This window comes from Microcaecilia unicolor, unplaced genomic scaffold, assembly GCF_901765095.1.
Source record: "Microcaecilia unicolor unplaced genomic scaffold, aMicUni1.1, whole genome shotgun sequence".
Lineage (NCBI taxonomy): Eukaryota > Metazoa > Chordata > Amphibia > Gymnophiona > Siphonopidae > Microcaecilia > Microcaecilia unicolor.
In genome coordinates this window covers 86319-109012 of record NW_021963104.1, presented here as the reverse complement: position 1 = coordinate 109012, position 22694 = coordinate 86319, and the positions used below count along the sequence as shown (strand labels likewise).

Genomic DNA, 22694 nt, shown 5'->3' with positions numbered 1-22694 from the left:
TCCTTGACACCCCTAAAATATAGGGTGTGAGGATGTTATAATGCCATTGTATCGCTCCATGGTGCGACCGCACCTTGAGTATTGTGTTCAATTCTGGTCGCCGCATCTCAAGAAAGGTATAGTAGAATTGGAAAAGGTGCAGCGAAGGGCGACTAAAATGATAGCGGGGATGGGACGACTTCCCTATGAAGAAAGATTAAGGAGGCTAGGGCTTTTCAGCTTGGAGAAGAGACGGCTGAGGGGAGACATGATAGAGGTATATAAAATAATGAGTGGAGTGGAACAGGTGGATGTGAAGCGTCTGTTCACGCTTTCCAAAAATACTAGGACTAGGGGGCATGCGATGAAACTACAGTGTAGTAAATTTAAAACAAATTGTAGAAAACGTTTCTTCACCCAACGCGTATTTAAACTCTGCAATTCGTTGCCAGAGAACGTGGTGAAGGAGATTAGCTTGGCAGAGTTTTAAAAGGGGTTAGACTGTTTCCTAAAGGACAAGTCCATAAATCCACAATTCCAGGAATAACATGTATAGAATGTTTGTACGTTTGGGAAGCTCACCAGGTGCCCTTGGCCTGGATTGGCCGCTGTCGTGGACAGGATGCTGGGCTCGATGGACCCTTGGTCTTTTCCCAGTGTGGCATTACTTATGTACTTATGTCCTCTACTTGGCTCACTTTTATTACATAGAGCAGTGATTTAACCTATTGTGATGTCATAGTGGCTCATTAAGAGCCAACCTCATTAGTGATGTCACAATGGCTTGATTGTATAGAATGTTTGTACGTTTGGGAAGCTCGCCAGGTGCCCTTGGCCTGGATTGGCCGCTGTCGTGGACAGGATGCTGGGCTTGATGGACCCTTGGTCTTTTCCCAGTATGGCATTACTTATGTACTTATAGCCCTATCTACCACATTCCTGGGTCCCCAGATCCTCCGTCAGCATACGTTTAAGAGGTAGACGTAGCGATGGCCACTTGCTCCCGCCTCTGCCCCTCATCTTCAAAAAGGGCAGTGCTTGGCCCTGTGCAATAGGTCCTGGGACACATCATGTGGGATCGGAAGGGAATTCTTCTCTTATTTGGGAGCCTGGATAGGGTCAGGTATTGCCATTTTCAAAGATGGCAGTATGGAGTGAGTGGGCATCAATCCTTCCTCTTCTTAAAAGTACATGGAGGAGGGGGGCTTTGTTTGTGGGAGCAGAAGGGGGGGGAGGTCAGGGGAGCCACAAACAACCAGGGCTACTTGTTTTTTTTATTTGTGGGGGGGGGGCAGAGGGAGGTCACAGGAGATTGGATGATCAGGAATGCTTCACTTAAGAATTCGGGAGGGGGGGGGGTGCGGAGATAATATTTCATGTGGCAACAGTTTTTTTTTTTCAAAATGTCCACTTCAGGTGCGTAGCCAGACAGCAGATTTTGGGTGGGCCTAGACAAGAAGTGGGTGGGCATGTGTTCTCCCCCCCTCCCCCACCAACTTAAAAAAAAATATCTCAGCTGCCAGGAAAACGCTGCTCTCTACCTTGGCAGCCTGCAGCAGGCATGCGCTGAAAACTGAGCATGCGCAGGTGCCGGGATCGGCAGCTTAGGAAGCTCAGACTTCTGAAGTGGAGAGCAATGTTTTCAGCACCATCAGGAGGATGTCTTCAGCAGTGGTGTTCCTAGCCTCAATGACACCCGGGGCGGATCGCCGATGCGCCCCCCCTGGTGAAATGCCCCCCCCCCCCCAGCGAAATGACACCCCCTGGGTGCATGCTGCGTGCCTGTCGGCTGCAAGTTCGAATCACTACGTTAAATTCTCTCGTTCGCTGCAGCTCCCTCCCTCTGCCCCGGAACAGGAACAGGCAGAGGGAGGGAGCTGCAGTGAACGAGAGAATTTAGCGTAGCGATTCGAACTCGCAGCGGACAGGCGCGCGCTGCAGCACCCCCCAGTGGCGTGCACCTGGGGCGCACCGCCCCCTTGGAACGCCACTGGTCTTCCGTTGGCGGAGCTTGGGACCCCCACCAGCTACCACTAAATGTGTGCTGCTGTTGGGTGGGCCCCGGCCCACCTGTGGCTACGCCACTGGTCTGCTTCCTGAGTGCATGAGCTAGTCATAGCAGAGCTGTAATGAGGGGAGCTGACACCCGGGGTGGGTCTCCGCTGCACCCCCCCCCCGGGTGCAGCACGGCGCACCCTCCTCCCGCTGGAGCGCACCCCCCCCCCGGAGCGCATACCTGCGGCGAGGGATGGGCGGGAGGGCCGATCCGCCCCAACTGCACGTTGCTGGGGTGTGTCAGCTCCGCGCTGGTTCACTGCTCTCTCTGTCCCGGAACAGGAAGTAACCTGTTCCGGGGCAGAGAGGGCAGTGCACCAGCGTGGAGCCGACACCCCCCAGCGGCGTGCACCCGGGGCGCACCACCCCCCTTGGAACGCCACTGGTCTTCGGTTGGAGCTTGGGATCTCCACCAGCTACCACTAAATGTGTGCTGCTGTTGGGTGGGCCCCGGCCCACCTGTGGCTACACCACTGGTCCACTTCCTGAGTGCATGAGCTAGTCACAGATCAGGCACAGACAGGAAAGGGGTCATTTTGGAAACTGTTTTTTACAGCAATGCAACAGTAACTTGCATGTTCATTGAATTTCTTTTTTTGATCGCATTTGATATAACTGCTCGAGCCTACACGTAAGGCACAGAGTGGTTCACACACAAACCGGTACTTTCTGTCCCAAATGGGCTGACAATCATAGGAGCTGACTCTGTGGGTGCTTGAGCACCCCCAATATTGAGGACATTTCTTGTATGTGGCCAAGGAAGTGTTATTTCCACTGGGCTTAGCACCCCCAATAATTTTCAAAAGTTGGCTCCTAAGCTGACAATCTAAGTATTATTTGTACCTGGGCAAAGGGAGGGTTAAGTGATTTGCCCAGGGTCACAAGGAGCTGCAGTGGGAAATGAACCTGGTTCCCCAGGATCTGAACCCACTGCACCCAACCACTAGGGCCAGTTCCTGCACTTCTACCATGGCAATATTGCATTGCCAGGGTAGAAACTGTACCCGCCGCCCTTGGGGCACAGCCGTAGGGCAGGGCTTTCCGCATCGACCCATCCTCCTGTTAGAAGCAGTTCCTTTAAAAGCAGCGCAGTGCTTTGAGAGAGAATTAATGACGTGGACTCTGTTAAAAGCCATGCAGTAAACCACCAGGTCATTTGCTAAATTCCTGTGTGTGCTACACCCTCACTGAAGAGAGAAAAAACCCCACCACAGAACAGGATGAGGAAAGAAATCATGCTCAGGAGAAAATGAAAGCTAAGAGAGGGAGCTTGCTAGGAAACCCCCCACCAAATTCAAGCAGTTGGGGGGGGGGGGGGGGGGAGGGTAATTCCAGAAGGAGCTGCGTAGATTTAGGAAGCAGGTATGTGAGTAAAATGACAATGTGGCTGTGTGCTATTGTGTAAATCAGGGCCAGTCTAAAGGTCACAGACCCCCTAAACAAACCTTCAACCGTGCACCACCACCACGACCACCAAGGGCACCTTCCCCCTCCCCCCCATCGTAGTTTAGCATCTCCCCTTCCCCTCTCTACCTCCCCCACACACACAGGTTGCCAGCATCTCCCCTTCTGTTCTCCAACCCCTCCGCTCTCCCCCACCTCCTGGGCTGCTGCCAACTCCCTCCATCCTTTGCTGTTCACCCTGAACTTAAAAAACAAGACTGCTCCCATGGATGTGGGCTTGAGAATTATTGATTTCTTTTCCCTCTGCTATGATTTTCCTTCTTAAGTATTATGTTTGATTTCATTGTTCCTTATATACACTGTCATCTACCAACACTTGCTTATTTCCGATCTGACGAAGAAGGGCAACCTTCGAAAGCTAATCAAGAAATGTATTACGTTATGTCCAATAAAAAAGGTTTCATCTTATTTTCTTTTCCATGTTTTATTTTGTTTGATTTCTATAGATTCTACATGGAATGTTGCTATTCCACTAGCAACATTCCATGTAGAAGTCGGCCCTTGCAGATCACCAATGTGGCCGCGCAGGCTTCTGCTTCTGTGAGTCTGACGTCCTGCACGTACGTGCAGGACGTCAGACTCACAGAAACAGAAGCCTGCGCAGCCTTCTACATGGAATGTTGCTAGTGGAATAGCAACATTCCATGTAGAATGTCCAATAGTAGCAACATTCCATGTAGAATCTCCAATGGTATCTATTTTACTGTCATAGTAATGCTTGAATGTTTTCACTTATATACACTGTCAGCTAGCACATTTGCTTATTTCCGATCTGAGGAAGAAGGGCAACCTTCGAAAGCTAATCAAGAAATGTATTAAGTTATGTCCAATAAAAAAGGTATCATCTTATTTTCTTTTCCATGTTTTATTTTGTTTGATTTCTATAGATTCTACATGGAATGTTGCTATTCCACTAGCAACATTCCACGTAGAAGTCAGCCCTTGCAGATCACCAATGTGGCCGCGCAGGCTTCTGCTTCTGTGAGTCTGACGTCCTGCACGTACGTGCAGGACGTCAGACTCACAGAAACAGAAGCCTGCGCAGCCTTCTACATGGAATGTTGCTAGTGGAATAGCAACATTCCATGTAGAATGTCCAATAGTAGCAACATTCCATGTAGAATCTCCAATGGTATCTATTTTACTGTCATAGTAATGCTTGAATGTTTTCACTTATATACACTGTCAGCTAGCACATTTGCTTATTTCCGATCTGACGAAGAAGGGCAACCTTCGAAAGCTAATCAAGAAATGTATTAAGTTATGTCCAATAAAAAAGGTTTCATCTTATTTTCTTTTCCATGTTTTATTTTGTTTGATTTCTATAGATTCTACATGGAATGTTGCTACTATTGGAGATTCTACATGGAATGTTGCTGCTATTGGAGATTCTACATGGAATGTTGCTATTCCACTAGCAACATTCCATGTAGAAGTCGGCCCTTGTAGATCACCAATGTGGCCGCGCAGGCTTCTGCTTCTGTGAGTCTGACGTCCTGCACGTACGTGCAGGACGTCAGACTCACAGAAACAGAAGCCTGCGCAGCCTTCTGCATGGAATGTTGCTAGTGGAATAGCAACATTCCATGTAGAATCTCCAATAGCAGCAACATTCCATGTAGAATCTCCAGTAGTAGCAACATTCCATGTAGAATCTCCAATAGTAGCAACATTCCATGTAGAATCTCCAATGGTATCTATTTTACTGTCATAGTAATGCTTGAATGTTTTCACTTATATACACTGTCAGCTAGCACATTTGCTTATTTCCGATCTGAGGAAGAAGGGCAACCTTCGAAAGCTAATCAAGAAATGTATTAAGTTATGTCCAATAAAAAAGGTATCATCTTATTTTCTTTTCCATGTTTTATTTTGTTTGATTTCTATAGATTCTACATGGAATGTTGCTATTCCACTAGCAACATTCCACGTAGAAGTCAGCCCTTGCAGATCACCAATGTGGCCGCGCAGGCTTCTGCTTCTGTGAGTCTGACGTCCTGCACGTACGTGCAGGACGTCAGACTCACAGAAACAGAAGCCTGCGCAGCCTTCTACATGGAATGTTGCTAGTGGAATAGCAACATTCCATGTAGAATCTCCAATAGTAGCAACATTCCATGTAGAATCTCCAATGGTATCTATTTTACTGTCATAGTAATGCTTGAATGTTATCACTTATATACACTGTCAGCTAGCACATTTGCTTATTTCCGATCTGACGAAGAAGGGCAACCTTCGAAAGCTAATCAAGAAATGTATTAAGTTATGTCCAATAAAAAAGGTATCATCTTATTTTCTTTTCCATGTTTTATTTTGTTTGATTTCTATAGATTCTACATGGAATGTTGCTATTCCACTAGCAACATTCCACGTAGAAGTCAGCCCTTGCAGATCACCAATGTGGCCGCGCAGGCTTCTGCTTCTGTGAGTCTGACGTCCTGCACGTACGTGCAGGACGTCAGACTCACAGAAACAGAAGCCTGCGCAGCCTTCTACATGGAATGTTGCTAGTGGAATAGCAACATTCCATGTAGAATCTCCAATAGCAGCAACATTCCATGTAGAATCTCCAGTAGTAGCAACATTCCATGTAGAATCTCAAATAGTATCTATTTTACTGTCATAGTAATGCTTGAATGTTATCACTTATATACACTGTCAGCTAGCACATTTGCTTATTTCCGATCTGAGGAAGAAGGGCAACCTTCGAAAGCTAATCAAGAAATGTATTAAGTTATGTCCAATAAAAAAGGTTTCATCTTATTTTCTTTTCCATGTTTTATTTTGTTTGATTTCTATAGATTCTACATGGAATGTTGCTATTCCACTAGCAACATTCCACGTAGAAGTCAGCCCTTGCAGATCACCAATGTGGCCGCGCAGGCTTCTGCTTCTGTGAGTCTGACGTCCTGCACGTACGTGCAGGACGTCAGACTCACAGAAACAGAAGCCTGCGCAGCCTTCTACATGGAATGTTGCTAGTGGAATAGCAACATTCCATGTAGAATCTCCAATAGTAGCAACATTCCATGTAGAATCTCCAATGGTATCTATTTTACTGTCATAGTAATGCTTGAATGTTATCACTTATATACACTGTCAGCTAGCACATTTGCTTATTTCCGATCTGAGGAAGAAGGGCAACCTTCGAAAGCTAATCAAGAAATGTATTAAGTTATGTCCAATAAAAAAGGTTTCATCTTATTTTCTTTTCCATGTTTTATTTTGTTTGATTTCTATAGATTCTACATGGAATGTTGCTATTCCACTAGCAACATTCCATGTAGAAGTCGGCCCTTGCGGATCACCAATGTGGCCGCGCAGGCTTCTGCTTCTGTGAGTCTGACGTCCTGCACGTACGTGCAGGACGTCAGACTCACAGAAACAGAAGCCTGCGCAGCCTTCTACATGGAATGTTGCTAGTGGAATAGCAACATTCCATGTAGAATCTCCAATAGCAGCAACATTCCATGTAGAATCTCCAGTAGTAGCAACATTCCATGTAGAATCTCAAATAGTATCTATTTTACTGTCATAGTAATGCTTGAATGTTTTCACTTATATACACTGTCAGCCAGCACATTTGCTTATTTCCGATCTGAGGAAGAAGGGCAACCTTCGAAAGCTAATCAAGAAATGTATTAAGTTATGTCCAATAAAAAAGGTTTCATCTTATTTTCTTTTCCATGTTTTATTTTGTTTGATTTCTATAGATTCTACATGGAATGTTGCTATTCCACTAGCAACATTCCATGTAGAAGTCGGCCCTTGCGGATCACCAATGTGGCCGCGCAGGCTTCTGCTTCTGTGAGTCTGACGTCCTGCACGTACGTGCAGGACGTCAGACTCACAGAAACAGAAGCCTGCGCAGCCTTCTACATGGAATGTTGCTAGTGGAATAGCAACATTCCATGTAGAATCTCCAGTAGTAGCAACATTCCATGTAGAATCTCCAATGGTATCTATTTTACTGTCATAGTAATGCTTGAATGTTATCACTTATATACACTGTCAGGTAGCACATTTGCTTATTTCCGATCTGAGGAAGAAGGGCGACCTTCGAAAGCTAATCAAGAAATGTATTAAGTTATGTCCAATAAAAAAGGTATCATCTTATTTTCTTTTCATGTTTTATTTTATTTCTATTGATTACTTTTAAAAGTGGACTGACACGACTACCACACCTCTCTACTCATTGTTCCTTATGAAACTAATCAAGAAAGAATTTTAAAAAATAAAATAAAGAGTGAACACTATAAGTCCCTCCAGGTACAAGCCCACACTGAACTGCTGTTGTGTCTTATTTATTAATTACATTTGTACCCCGCTCTTTCCCACATACAGCAGGTCCAGTGCGGCTTACATAGTAAAAGAAAGCATCTTACATGGTAAAGAATGCAGTAAAAACAAGGAAATGTAGGAACAGTATTATAAATTGTGATGATCATAACTACTTACATTATGAAAGGCATTACAAAGGACATGTGAAAAGAACGTAATGAACTAGAATAGGGAAGGTAGACAAGGATATGATAGGCGAAAGGGAAGGGGAATGGGAGGGAAATGGTAAAGGATGGAGGGAAGAAGATGAGGGATTGAGTATAACATTCTACATGGAATGTTGCTACTGTTTGAGATTTTGCATAGAATCTTGTCAGTCTTTAGGATTCCAGAATCTTGCTATTCTTTGGGGTTCTACATGGAATGTTGCTACTCTTTGAGATTCTGCATGGAATCTTGTCACTCTTTAGGATTCCAGAATCTTGCTATTCTTTGGGGTTTATTTTATTTATTACATTTGTACCCCGCTCTTTCCCACATACAGCAGGTCCAATGCAGCTTACATAGTAAAAGAAAGCATCTTACATGGTAAAGAATGCAGTAAAAACAAGGAAATGTAGGAACAGTATTATAAATTGTGATGATCATAACTACTTACATTATGAAAGGCATTACAAAGGACATGTGAAAAGAACGTAATGAACTAGAATAGGGAAGGTAGACAAGGATATGATAGGCGAAAGGGAAGGGGAATGGGAGGGAAATGGTAAAGGATGGAGGGAAGAAGATGAGGGATTGAGTATAACATTCTACATGGAATGTTGCTACTGTTTGAGATTTTGCATAGAATCTTGTCAGTCTTTAGGATTCCAGAATCTTGCTATTCTTTGGGGTTCTACATGGAATGTTGCTACTCTTTGAGATTCTGCATGGAATCTTGTCACTCTTTAGGATTCCAGAATCTTGCTATTCTTTGGGGTTTATTTTATTTATTACATTTGTACCCCGCTCTTTCCCACATACAGCAGGTCCAATGCAGCTTACATAGTAAAAGAAAGCATCTTACATGGTAAAGAATGCAGTAAAAACAAGGAAATGTAGGAACAGTATTATAAATTGTGATGATCAGAACTACTTACTTTATGAAAGGCATACCTGCCCCCCCCCCCCTGCAATAGCGGAGTCTGCCTCAGAGGTGGTGGGAGAAAGCAGTGCTTCACTGTAGGCCTGTACTGGGTTGGGGGATGGCACAGCAGGAGGTAAGGAGTTGGCAACAGCAAAACCTGGCAAGGGAAAAGCTGTCATACACACTGGAGCTGTGCCAACTGCCCCCAAATTCTGCTGCCCTAGGTAGGTACCAAAACCCGCTTAGTGGCAGGGCTGTCCCTGCTGTCTGCACGTGGTGCTCTCAGTGGGCATTCACAGCGGCGGGGGGGGGGGGGGGCTCACTCTTATGCACTTCGAGAACACTATGACTAACGTGTGTTATCTGCCCCAGTCCAGGTGTGACATTTACACTGCTGGCTCTATGGCTGGCGTGCGCCTGCGCTAAGACATATGGGCATAGACAGCCAGTTAGGTCCTTTTCAGAACAGTCCACATAAATCCTTCCGCAGGCAACAGTCAGCACGTAAACAGCTGCTGCTATGAAATGCACTTTTCCTCTCACCATTAATGGGTTGTGAAAAGCAGGGCCTTGGTTGTGGAAGTGTCACCATTTAGATAATGGGGGTATGTCTTCTATTGCCCCTCTCCTGGCAGACAAGCGGCTTTTCTGGTGGAGAGCACTTCCCCTTCCTTTCAGCGTTGGAGGGCTGGTGGGGGGGGGGGGGAGGAGGATTTTGCATCTGTCCCATGTCCTGACCGATGAAGACACTCTTAACCCTTTGGGGGAATTGCAAGCTTTTTACCATTGTGTAACTCCTAAGGATATATTTGCCAATGTCCAATTACAACATTATGTTTCTTCTTTGGCAACATTAGCGTGGGATCATTTTCACGTGATTCTTGGCTTAGACACTCAAGTACTGCCATGGCCATTTGAGAGAGAAATTGCCAGAACATGATTATGACACACTTCCTAGAAAAGGGGCCCGAACTTTCAGGGTTGCCAGTTTAATTCTGTCTTCTAAATATGTACAAAACCACAGAGCACGCTGCATCATCAAGCTTATTATGCGAGTGTATGTATCTCCTGATAGAGCCTTCTGTTCGAGATTGCGTCCTCCTGATATATAGTAGATGACGGCAGAAAAAGACCTGCACGGTCCATCCAGTCTGCCCAAGAAGATAAATTCATATGTGCTACTTTTTTATTTGTACTGTCCTCTTCAGTGCACAGACCGTATAAGTCTGGCCAGCCCTATCCCCGCCTCCCAACCACCAGCCCCGGCACAGACCGTATAAGTCTGCCCAGCACTATCCCCGCCGCCCAACCACCAGCCCCGGCACAGACCGTATAAGTCTGCCCAGCACTAGTCCCGCCTCCCAACCACCAGCCCCAGCACAGACCGTATAAGTCTGCCCACACTAGCCCCGCCTCCCAACCACCAGCTCTGCCACCCATTCTAGGCTAAGCTCCTGAGGATCCCTTTCTTCTGCACAGGATTCCTTTATGTTTATCTCACGCATGTTTGAATTCCGTTACCGTTTTCATCTCCACCACCTGTCCTAAGTGTTCCCGGGCTGAAGCGCACCTGGGCCACATGTTTTTGGGCTTACCCTATCATCTTGCGTTTTTGGACTCAGCTATGTGCCCATGTCTCCCAGTTTTGGCATGTACTCTGGAAACCGATTCCTCAGCCAGGGCCAGACTTAACAACTGTGGGGCCCTGTACAGACCAGTTCGGTGGGGCCCTCTGCCCCCCACCTAGCCCTGCCCCCTGTTGACAAGATGCATTTTAAACATTTTTATTTCAAATAAAGACAAATCAAGCAAAACGTGTACAAAAAAAAACTCATTCAAATATGCACAATGCTATCATAGGAAACCTTTGGGTTTAAAAAGCAAAACCATGTGCATGTAAGGACTGGATAAACTAATTAAAACAAATGATCCACTGTCCGTATGACCAGCTTTGCAATTGCAAAATCCTGGTCCAGGTGTACCGAGGAAGCATTATTTAGGGCCCTGTTTACGCGCTAGGCAACGCTAACATTTTAGCGCACGCTCCCCCCTCTTGGCGCCCCTGCCTCAAAGCTTCACTAAGGGGCCCTTGGCAATCTGGAGCTACCGCCGGCCCAATGCAGATGCCGGCAGACGTTCCACCCCCAGCATGCCGCATTTCCTGCGCTAGCAAGATATTTCTACAGGTGTTACCCGGCGGTAATCGGACAGCGCTGCACGCTACCCGCTCGGATAGTGCAGGAGCCCTTACCGTCACCTCAATGGGTGGCAGAGAGACCCCCCCCCCCCCACATGGCCATGTCTTTTTTTTGTAAACAATAACAGGAGGGTCACTATACAGGACTCCAAGGTACAAGGTCAGCAAACATATAAAGAGGAATCCAATAAAACTTATATGGAAATATGATGTTTGATTTTAACAAAATATTTCTAAAAAGCAAGGAAAAGACCTCAAAACGCCCGACCACTTACTTTCAGTTTTCGGCGGCTTTAGCTTGGGGCGTGGTGTTCATCACTGGTCATAAAAACCTTGCTTGGAATATCAATGCTAACTTCAAAATTTATTTAGTTCATAAAAACCTTCACTGATTCTCATGAAGTGCTATAAAGCAGCTTTACAAAGATAAAGTGAAGTCGAGCACTTGGGCAACAGATAAGTGCTCGACTTGACTTTATCTTGAAGTTAGCATTGATATTGTCAACGTATTTAAAAAAAAAACTTTTTTGTAAAAAAGAGCAAAATTGCTAAAATCGTTTTGGAAATAAATTAAAAGTTAAAATAATTGTCCCAAGTAAGGTTTTATGACCAGTGATGAACACCACGCCCCCAGTTAAAGCCACCGCGGTCGGGCGTTTTGAAGTCTTTTCCTTGCTTTTTAGAAATATTTTGTTAAAATCAAACATATTTCCATATAATTTTGATTGGATTCCTCTTTATATGTTTCATGTCTTTTTTTGGCCTACTGCGGTAAAAGGGGCCTCAACACACGGCAAAAACAGCCCACGCTGTCAGCGCAGCTTCATTCAGTTCGATCCCAGTTCAGTCTTTTGCTTCCTCTCTCCATCTGGTTTCGTACTTTCCTCCTTTTCTTTTCTGTTCCAAATTACCTACATTTTTTATTTCAATTATGTGTCATAAGCGATAAACTGTACCATATTAGAATAAAACTTGTGTTTCTGCTGTATTTATACGTCATTATTACAAAAAAAAAATCCCATAAATTAATCCAAACTTATACTCAAAGTGCTTCTATTTCTAGTAATATTTATCTATTTGTTTGTTGCATTTGTATCCCACATTTTCCCACCTATTCGCAGGCTCAATGTGGCTTACATAATGCCGTAACAGTCGTCACTTCCGGATCTGAGAAATACAGATTGGTATAGCATGTACATTACAAACTGAAATTGCCTGAACGTTCATAGATGAAAGAGTGATTACATTACACTGTAATGGTGGTCACCATTTCCGAATCAAGAATTACAAGGTGGTATTGCATTAAAGTTCATAAATGATAGAGTAAATGGTAGTTAGACAGTCAACAATAGAAAGTTCGTTTGCAGTATGGACGACAGGTGGTGGTGCATAGTACGTTCCACGTGTCCGAATAAGTGGGGTAGCCCAGTATAGGGAGTTAGGTTTTGTTTAGTTTTGTTGATATTTCGTTGTCTGGCATTTAGGGTGATGTGCGCATACGTTTTAGGACTGTCACAGACATAGCCGCCTTCTGGACATTTTTAGACCCAACACCAATGTGGTATTTTCATCCTATCGGCATTCAGCAGCATTAATTGAAATCAGACCCAAATTGTACCACTGAAGGGGCGAGTTATACGATTAAACGCCCTGGTCAAAAATTGTACATAGGCCAAAGTGTGTGTGTGCAATAAAACTTTGTAGAATTGAACACCGCAGTGGAATTCAGACAGGAAGGTCACAACCTCCTTTGGTTCAACACTGGAGCACATTTAGTCATGATGTGAATGATTTGAGACTTGTAGTACTTGAAACACTGGACAGTGGGAGGAGGGGTAGAAATTATGTTAAGCAACTTTGGAGACAAGGACAATATTGAATCTATCGTTGAAATATAGTAGAACCCGAGGGTCTCAACAGGGAACGGGAATGGTGGGCTTATTTATAATAAGTTATTACTTATGATAAGCTATTTATTAAGGGGCGCTTTTACAAAGGTGCTGGAGGGCTAACGCGTGCGTCCAATCATAGTAACATAGTAGGTGACGGCAGAGAAAAACCTGCACGGTTCATCCAGTCTGCCCACAAGATAAACTCATATGCGCTACTTTATGTGTAGACCTGCCATTTTCAGGGCACAGACCGTGTAAGTCTTGCCCAGCATTTTTGAATTCCGTTACCGTTTTCCTCTCCACCACCTCCCGTGGGAGGGCATTCCAAGCATCCACCACTCTCTCCGTGAAAAAATACTTCCTGACATTTTTCTTGAGTCAGACCCCCCCCCCCCCCCTTCAACCTCATTTCATGTCCTCTAGGTCTACCTCCATTCGTCACTACTGCCAGGTAGACAATAATTTCCTATTTTCTATTACAGGGGGTGTTCCCAGCAGCACGCTGGTGTTGGCGTGTGCTGCATGATTAGCAGGTGGGTAATGCGTGACCCCTTACCGCTAGGTCAATGGGTGGCGAGACAAGGGCTCAGGCCACAAATAGGCACATGCTACTTTGAATATTAGCGCAGGCCCTTTAAAAATTGCCTTTTTCCCCGCCGTGGTAATAAAGGGCCTAGCGTGCGTGCCTAAAAGACGCGCTCATACTACCGCAGGCCACTTTTTACTGTGGCTTTGTAAAAGGACCCCTTATGTGCTGCTAATAAGTTATCATTACTATCTCTTTAATTATATTCCTGGTTCAGTGGCGCGCTCCCTTATGTTTAAAAGAGGTTGCCACGCAGGCGCATACCGAGGGCGGTGGGGGTGGTCCGCTCCGGGTGCACGCTGCTGGAGAGGTGCAGAAAGCAGCCATGCGGCTGTCGGCTCCGCTGGTTCCCTGCACCCTCTGCCCCGGAACAGGTTACTTCCTGTGCCGGGGCAGAGGGCGCAGGGAACCTATGGAACCGAATGTACCGGGGGGGGGGGGGGGGTGCGCAGCAGCTTTCCGCCCCGGGTGGCAGCCGACCAAGGATCGCCACTGTTGCCACGCCGTTTTTTGCCAGTTGAAAAAAATTTTGGAAATAAGAGAGAGTTTCCTCCTTTACTAGCCAGAATGGATTAATGCAGTAGGTTTAAGAAAGATGTCTTCACTTTGATTTCTCATTTATTTTCAGGGACCTCTACCGCCGATATGAAGAAACTGAACTGGTTCCTTGAAACAGCAGTGTTGCGAAACACAGTCTGTTTTGGGACCCAATAATTTTGGCAGAGAAAGTTCAGTTAAGTTGAAGTTTTACTTATTTGCACGTTATGGCACAAAAATCTTTTAAAATGTGCAACGATTAGTTGCCTTGTGGACATTTTTAGACCTATCAGTTTGAGGTCCTCTCAAATATTTATGAGCACATTAAATATTATTAGAAATAGAAGCATTTTGAGTGTGTGTGTGTATTTATGGGATTTTTTTGCCTTTCCCATATATGATAATACAGTGGTTTTATGCCCATTGTTGTGTGATGGTACTTATACATCACATATGATTCTGCTGATGAACAGCTCAGCAGCACCTCAACTGTTCTACCTTACAATGACAGCAAGAGCCCAATGGGAGGAACCTTTAAACTGCAGCGATAGATAATTTTGCTCTCTTGTTTGCTGCTGGAATGACAGCGATATTACAGCTATTCATGACAAGAGAAAGAACCTTCTCATACAGGTATTTTATTGTTTAAAAGATGGATGCACAGGTTTATAATCCAATCCTTCCTGGAATCTTTATGAACTGCATTTAGAAACCTGAATTTTACACAGGAGCCAACATCAGGGAAATATGAGCCCCATGGAGCTCATGTGTTCGTGCAGTAAGAACTTTTGGAAGGCGATTTAGTCAGACAATATGGCACCTGAAAACATAGTAACATAGTAGATGACGGCAGAAAATGACCTGTACGGCCCATCCAGTCTGCCCAACAAGATAAACTCATATGTGCTACTTTATGTGTATATCTGACCTTGATTTGTTTCTGCCATTTTCAGGGCACAGACCATAGAAGTCTGCCCAGCACTAGCCCCGCCTCCCAACCACCAGCCCCGCCTCCCCCTACTGGATCTGCCACCTAATCTCGGCTAAGCTTAGGTGGCAGAGCTGGTGGGGGGAGGCGGGGCTGGTGGTTGGGAGGTGGGCCTTGTTCTGGGCAGACTTCTACGGTTTGTGGGGTTTCATAATGCAATGGCTTCCAGCCACAGTAGGAGGTGGCAATCCTAGGAGAATTTTGGGGAGGGTCATGTAAATTGTATTTTCAAATCTACACCCATTATTTTTATGCTGAAGTACGCAGTTCCTCTGTATGTGCGGCTGTTTTAACATGGAAAGCACACACTCTTTGCCATGGGTGTAGTTTGGGGGGGGGGGCCGTGCCCCCCCAAACGAGCTGCTACCCCATCCTCTAATCCCCTGAGCCGCTGGCAGCCTCTGCGATAAAGCAGCACGCATGCTAATTTAGATCTGCCCTTGGAAGCCTCTCCTTCTCCTTCAACTTCCTGTTCCTGTGTAGGCAGGAAGCTGTAGGAGAGAGAAACGCCTCCGGGGCAGCATGCTGTTTTCTCCCAGGCTGCTGGCAGCTCGGGGGATTGGAAGACCGGGGAAGGGGGGACGATACCGGGTGCCACTGGAAGACACCAGTGCTGTGGTGGCAGCGGAGGGGGGGGGAGGCTCAAAGGAGATCGAGAGAGACACGCCCCACCCTTTGCCCCCCCAAATAAAATTGTCAAACTACGCCCATGCCCTTTGCACCTGGAGAAAAGTACCCAACGTCCATAAGAGATTTGATATATCACCTTTCCATGGTACAAGCAAAGCGGTTTACATATTATATACAGGTTCTTTCTCTGTCCCTAGTGGGCTAAGAAACATTTTCGGCCTAAATCACTTTAGTTATTTGCAAATATTTTAAGTCCTTTTCAAAAAAATTTAAATGTTTACCTTCAAAAGTGCTCAACACACAGAACCCTCTCCCTCACCTCAGTGGCGTACCAAGAGGGGAGCGGTGGGGGCGGTCCGCCCCGGGTGGACGCCACTGGGGGGGTGCCGCGTGCTGGTCAGCGTCGTTCATTTCCATGCTCCCTCTGCCGCGGAACACGAAGTAACCTGTTCCGGGGCAGAGGGAGCATGGAAACGAACGGCGCTGACCAGCGCGCGGCACCCCCCAGCGGCGTGCACCCGGGGGGGGTTCTTTAGTCGGGGTGGAGGAGGTGTCCCTTCGCCGGGGGGGGGGGGGGCGCGCTGCACTGGGGGGGGGTGCTGCACCCGGGGGGGGCGGGGTGCATCGGCAATCCGCCCCGGGTGTCAGCGCCCCTCAGAACGCCACTGCCTCACCTTCATATTTCTCCCCCTCCGGCTGGCTGACTGGACTGAACGTTACATCCTGGATCCTGTCAGCCACCCAAATTCTCTTGTATCAAAGTGAAAGACGTGCCGGGGAATGGCTCGGCCTTTAATTATCCTCCGTGAATCTCTTTCCTCTGCTTATCCAGGGTATTTTTTTTACCCAAGCCTCCTGTTCTTCTGAACGTGCTTTGGTTAAGAGTACTGCTTGGTCCTCGTTACATCTCAGACGCCTAGTGTAGGGGTTACTCCACTCAGCCTGTCAGAACAGAATTGAAACGCTTAGTTGGTCTGCGCGTGGAAGAAAAAGTCGCTTAACGTGAAGTGCTTTTCCTGGCTTCCATCAGCCGCCCCCACACTCGGGCAACTCAGCATTTTGCCCCTTGTTATGAAAAAGTTATTTTGCTTTGTGATTCAGGGTTGCCGCATGCTACAAGTTTTTATTATTAATATACTGCTTAGAAGTCTTCCATCCACGGCAGCTTAGAGCTCTTGTGGGGCTCTATCACGGATCGGGGGGGGGGGGGGGGGGGCGGGTTCAGATGCCCTCCTGTAACTGCTTTCTGATAAGGACTTTATAGTGGTTACTGGGCAGAAAACTGGAAGCAACCCCTTCCTTAAAAAACAAAAAAAGCCCCTTCCAAAATCACAAAGAAAATAACTTCAGGCCATTTTAAATGGAAAATTGCCCATGGAGATTCCCACTGAAAAATTCTGGGCTGGAGGGAACCAGGGGTACAAAATACACATGAACGTTACAGTTTCTTTATAGCAGGTGGAAAATGTGCACAGGGAGTTCAGAACTAACCCACCACCCCTCCCCTCCCCCCAACAGCTCCTGCCCCCTTCTCCCTATGGTGAAAAGATAGCTCAGGGAGGGGGGAATTCACCAGAGTTAACGGAGGAAATTCCTTTAGAAACTATTCTCCTGAATTATCTTCTCACACACACGTAAAATAATTATCTATCTACCAGACTACCTGCCAGTCTCCCTGCAAACCTCTGGGGAAGCTGTGGAGTCCAATGTGGTTCTCTCTCACCTCTGTATAATGCTGTTATTGTGCTGAAGATCATGGGCCACTGCCTTTATTTCGCCCAGGAGATGCTGCAACCTGAGAGAGAGAGAGAGAGAGAGCGCGCTGAGCTTCAAACTCACCCTGCAAAGCATCTGCTGGGTGACATCTCCTAGGGGAGTCTACAGAGAATCCTATTTGGAGAATTCCTTCCTCTAACACTTAAAATTCAGGGGAAATGAAACTAACAATGTTTCTACATTGTTCTTTCATTGTGTCTTTAAAATCTCGAGTGGGGATGTCTTAACCTCTGCTACTTTCAAAAATCACTTGCAATAATACCGCCTCCTACTTTTTGCTCTTGCCCCCTTATAGTCTTCTGAATTGTTTACAACAAGCAGATACATGGGAACTGAAAAGGGACTCAAAGAGCAGGGAGTGATGGGTGATGTAACGTACAGGGCTGCTCTGGGCAGATGGCACCCTCTTACCCACAGATGGAGGGGGGGGGGAGTGGGGGATGAATTGTGTCAGCAGGAGACCACATGGTGTTCCTGGTTTGTGCCTCCTCGGGATGGGTGGGATCAGCGAGGGGCCTGTGCGGTGCTCCTGGTTCACACACATTCGGGACTCCTGGTGGTACCCGAGTTCACCACCCTACTTACCCTCCTCTAAAGATAACCCTGCTACTGCCACCTCATCATTACTGACAGATAATATGGCTGCCTCCACATTAACTGGATCTTCTGCTAAAGTACAAAAACAGGATGAATGGAAAGAAACCAGTTCTTTTGGGCTGGTAATGCTACAACCTTGTGGCAGTGGCTTACCAAGGGGGGGGCGGTCCACCCCAGGTGCACGCCGGTCAGCGTCGTTAGTTTCCATGCTCCTTCTGCCCCGGAACAGGAAGTAACCTGTTCCGGGGCAGAGGGAGCATGGAAACCAACGACGCTGACCGGCGTGCACCCGGGGGGTTCCTTCACTGGGGTGGGGGCCCTGCACCCGGGGGGGGGGGGGGGCGGGGCGCATCGGCGATCCGCCCCGGGTGTCAGCGCCCCTCGGAACGCCACTGCCTTGTGGGAAGAAATAGCAGTATGCATGGTTTAAATTCTCCTTCCAACTGCACTGAAATGCACTTACCCCACCACCACGTCCGGAGGCTGGCCGATGCCTGCTGGGGGAGACGCTGGAGCCTGCGGCAAATGGACCTGCTGCATTCTCTGAGGGATTTGGTCCAGGACCTGCAAAGTTAAATTGTAGCGGTCTTTGCAGGAGTTGCACAGCAGAGAAAATATGTACCGATGATTTCTCGACATCTAGCCAAATTACCACTCATTTACCTCCTACAGACATCCTTCCTTTCATCACTGTGCTTCCAATTACTAACTAATTAATTGGTTTACATGACCTCCTTTATCAGAAGACATGCAAATAGAGATGCTTCGTAATTAATCTGGATCCCATCAGAAGCCATACAAAAAAAAAAAAAATTATCCTACAAGGATCATGAAAGCCTAATATGATCCCCGAGTTCAATCCATGCTTATGATTCAGTGCTCCGAGTTCACTTTCTCCTATACCAAGAGCAAGATGGTCCCCGTAGGCAGGAAGACCCTTCCTCCCCCCCCTCCCAAAGTGCAAGATGGGGTGAAGAAGTCTGATGGGTAAAACCTCCCAGCTCCGACACAATCTCCATGTGACTGGGTTCTAACCCCAGTCCTACCACCAATCTTCTCTGCAAGCAGATTTGCATCTCCGCAATCCAAAAATAACGTCAAGGCCTTCAATCCAGTGGCGTAGCCACAGGTGGGCCTGGGTGGGCCAGGGCCCACCCACTTAGGGCTCAGGCCCACCCAACAGTAGCACATGTTTAGCGGTAGCTGGTGGAGATCCCAAGCTCTGTCAGCTGAAGACTTTCCCCTGATAGTAACAAAATTCTACTCTCCACAATACTGGCACCTGCGCATGCTCAGTTTTCAGCGCATACCTGCTGCAGACTGCCAAGGTGGAAAGAAGCATTTTCCTGCCAGCTGAGATATTTTTTTGGTGGTGGTGGTGGGGGGGGGGGGGGGGGGGGGGAGAACATTTGGTGCCCACCCACTTCTTATCTAGGCCCACCCAAAATCTGTTGTCTGGCTACGCCCCTGCTTCAATCGAACTATACATTTGCTGGCAGGCGGAGAACATAAATCGTGTCCGATGGATTTTCAGCCCTCTATTATCTGTATAAACAACCCCCAATACTACGGATGGAGGGAAGGCAGAACCACAGAATTATCCGGACAGCAGCAACATTCAACACCAATTTATACATTAAGTCCAGACCGGCAGAACAGCGGCAGCGACAGTCACCACCTTCCATGTGTTTTCACCACCACCGTTTGAATATGGGGCTCATTTTCAAAAGAGAAAAGGGTGGGCATTTGCCTGACAAAAACGTCTAAACTGGTATTTTCAAAAATCAATTTTTAGACGTTTTTCTATGAAGTCCATCAGAAGTGTGTTCAAATCATAAGGGGGGCGAGTTAAGGGCGGGATCTGGGTGTTCCTAACACTCGGACGTTTTTCTGCCATAAAGGAACAAAACAAAAAATCCAGTGCTAAAAGTCGGACACTTTGGTCTAGACCTGTTTTATTAATGAACTAGTAAAAAAGGCCCGTTTCGGAGACCAATGAAACGGGCGCTAGCATGGTTTTCATCGTAGTGTGTATGTTTGAGAGAGTGTTTGTGGGAGAGTGACTGTGTGAGAGAGACAGAGTGAATGTGCGAGTGTGTGTGTGTGACAGAGTGAGGCTGTCTGTGTGAGAGTATGTGTGTGAGAATGAGAGTGTGTGTGTGAGAAAGAATGTCAGTGTGCGGCACGGGCCCCCCCCCCCCTCCGTCTCTCGCCCTCCTTCCCCCTCCCCCTTGCCTTCCCACCCACCCTCCCACTACCACGTTCAGGAAGGCTGGCTGGTTGGCTGTCTGGCTCCGACGCTCAGGCTGCCTGCCTCCCTCCCTTTCTGCCTCCCTCCCTCCGATAGATCGTTGGAGGATCTAGGACGCAGAGCTCCGGTCAGCTGAATCCAGAATTTGTCTGATGAATGTATCTGATTAAAGTCTGATTGGTAAGAATAAAAAGACTATTTCTTTAACTACACTGTTTCTGTCCTTGCTTCAATTTATTCTCTATCTTCTATCTGTTTTGCAAACTAACACACACACACACACAAGTAAGATTTCTCACTGAACATAAATAGCCAAAGATTCATTTAGATCCAAAGAGACAGAAAGCTGTGGTCATGGGAATAAGATCTGAACTGAGCCTTCTGGCAGGAGTATTGCTGCAATTCAGGGAGGCGGTCCACAAGATCATAGAAGAACAGACCCTCTGTACACCTCCGTGTGGAAGGATCCCACGGGGGTCTATAGAGGGGTAATTAAACACTTCCTTCCGTTTAGGCTGGCTCGTTCGCTACCTCGCTCCCACATTCAGGCTGCTTTTCTCCCTCACTTCGTCCGGAGTCTCAGGGCTCCGCCCTCGACGTCATCGCGTTCGTGATTCGATTGACGTCACGTTTGTAGCTTAGGAACGGGTTGTGTAGATCGGTCCCTTAATTTTCATTTGCTGGTAGCGATGCGATTCGTCAGCGCTCCGCCCTCGACGTCATCATGTTTGACGCGAGGGCGGGGCAAACCCTCATGGGCACATTTCAATCTACATCACCATGGATTTAGAACGTTGGGAGTTGTGGAGGCTTCATTAGAATGTTGGAGGTGCGTTTTATATATTGTACGTTTGGGAAGCTCACCAGGTGCCCTTGGCCTGGATTGGCCGCTGTCGTGGACAGGATGCTGGGCTCGATGGACCTTGGTCTTTTCCCAGTGTGGCATTACTTATGTACTTATGTACATGATAGAGGTATATAAAATAATGAGTGGAGTGGAACAGGTGGATGTGAAGCGTCTGTTCACGCTTTCCAAAAATACTAGGACTAGGAGGCATGCGATGAAACTACAGTGTAGTAAATTTAAAACAAATAGGAGAAAATGTTTCTTCACCCAACGCATAATTAAACTCTGGAATTCGTTGCCGGAGAACATAGTGAAGGCGGTTAGCCTGGCAGAGTTTAAAAAGGGGTTGGACGGTTTCCTAAAGGACAAGTCCATAGACCGCTACTAAATGGACTTGGGAAAAATCCACAATTTCGGGAATAACTTGTACAAAATGTTTGTACGTTTGGGTAGCTTGCCAGGTGCCCTTGACCTGGATTGGCCGCTGTCGGGGACAAGATGCTGGGCTCGATGGACCTTTGGTCTTTTCCCAGTATGGCATTACTTATGTACTTATGAGATAAGCCACAAAAAGTGCCCTAAATGACCAGATGACCACTGGAGGGAATCGGGGATGACCTCCCCTTACTCCCCCAGTGGTCACTAACCCCTTCCCACCCGCCAAAAACATTACTTAACAGTCTCTATGCCAGCCTCAGATATTATACTCAGGTCTATTAGGGCAGCATGGAGGTCCCTGGAATAGTCTAGTGGTGGGTGCAGTGCACTGCAGACAGGTGGACCCAGGCCCATACCTCCCCCTACCTGTGGCAGAATCTGTGAGCCCTCCACAACTCACCAGAAACCCACTGTTCCCACCCATAAGGGCTATTGTAGTGGCATACAGTTGGGGGTAGTGGGTTCTAGGTGGGCTTTGGGGGAGCTCAGCAGACAAGATAAGGGAACAATGGAGAGATGCATACCTGGGAACATTTTTTTGAAGTCCACTGCAGTGCCCCCTAGGGTGCCCCATTGCTCTCCTGGGATGTCTGTGGCTCCTCCTACATCTCAATGGCTTGATTTTGTGCATTTTTCACTTGGACTTTTTTTTTTTTTTACAGACCAAAAAAGATAAATGCACAGAGTACAAATCTAGCAAATAGCCATTTTCGAAAGAAAAAAAAGACGTTTTTCTGTTTTGAAAATGGCTATATTCCCCACTTGAATTTTAGACATTTTTTAGCAAAACATCCAAAGTTGGAGTTAGACGTCAAATCAAAAATGTCCCTTCACATGTTTTAAATGCTGCCACTGTTCATATCTATACTTTGAAAATGTGAACAAGAGAGACAACAAACTCTTTACATTTTCAAGACAGTCTCGGCATTCCTCCAGATCCACATGACAGGCGGAGATGGAACTGCTCATCCACTTCAGATGTTTACCGATCTCTGATATCATCCTGCGATAAAGGAGATAAAAACAAATTTATTACAATGCATAAAAATA

General features: G+C 46.7%; 1 protein-coding gene across 4 annotated transcripts in view; it reads right to left on the bottom strand.

Moving 5' to 3' along the window:
• Positions 1 to 22694, bottom strand: part of LOC115458934 (inhibitor of nuclear factor kappa-B kinase subunit epsilon-like) — a 106953-nt gene that overhangs the window by 39953 nt on the left and 44306 nt on the right. For 3 of the 4 annotated variants that reach the window (XM_030188791.1, XM_030188792.1, XM_030188793.1), the window contains exons 18-21: positions 22551 to 22647; positions 18572 to 18672; positions 17459 to 17530; positions 16354 to 16677 (exon numbers count right to left, since the gene is read on the bottom strand). In XM_030188791.1, coding sequence (XP_030044651.1) covers positions 16644 to 16677; positions 17459 to 17530; positions 18572 to 18672; positions 22551 to 22647 — 304 coding nt within the window. In that variant the 3' untranslated portion in view covers positions 16354 to 16643. Of the gene's footprint in view, positions 1 to 16353; positions 16678 to 17458; positions 17531 to 18571; positions 18673 to 22550; positions 22648 to 22694 lie in introns of those variants that run through there. The other variant, XM_030188795.1, reaches the window with a different exon arrangement.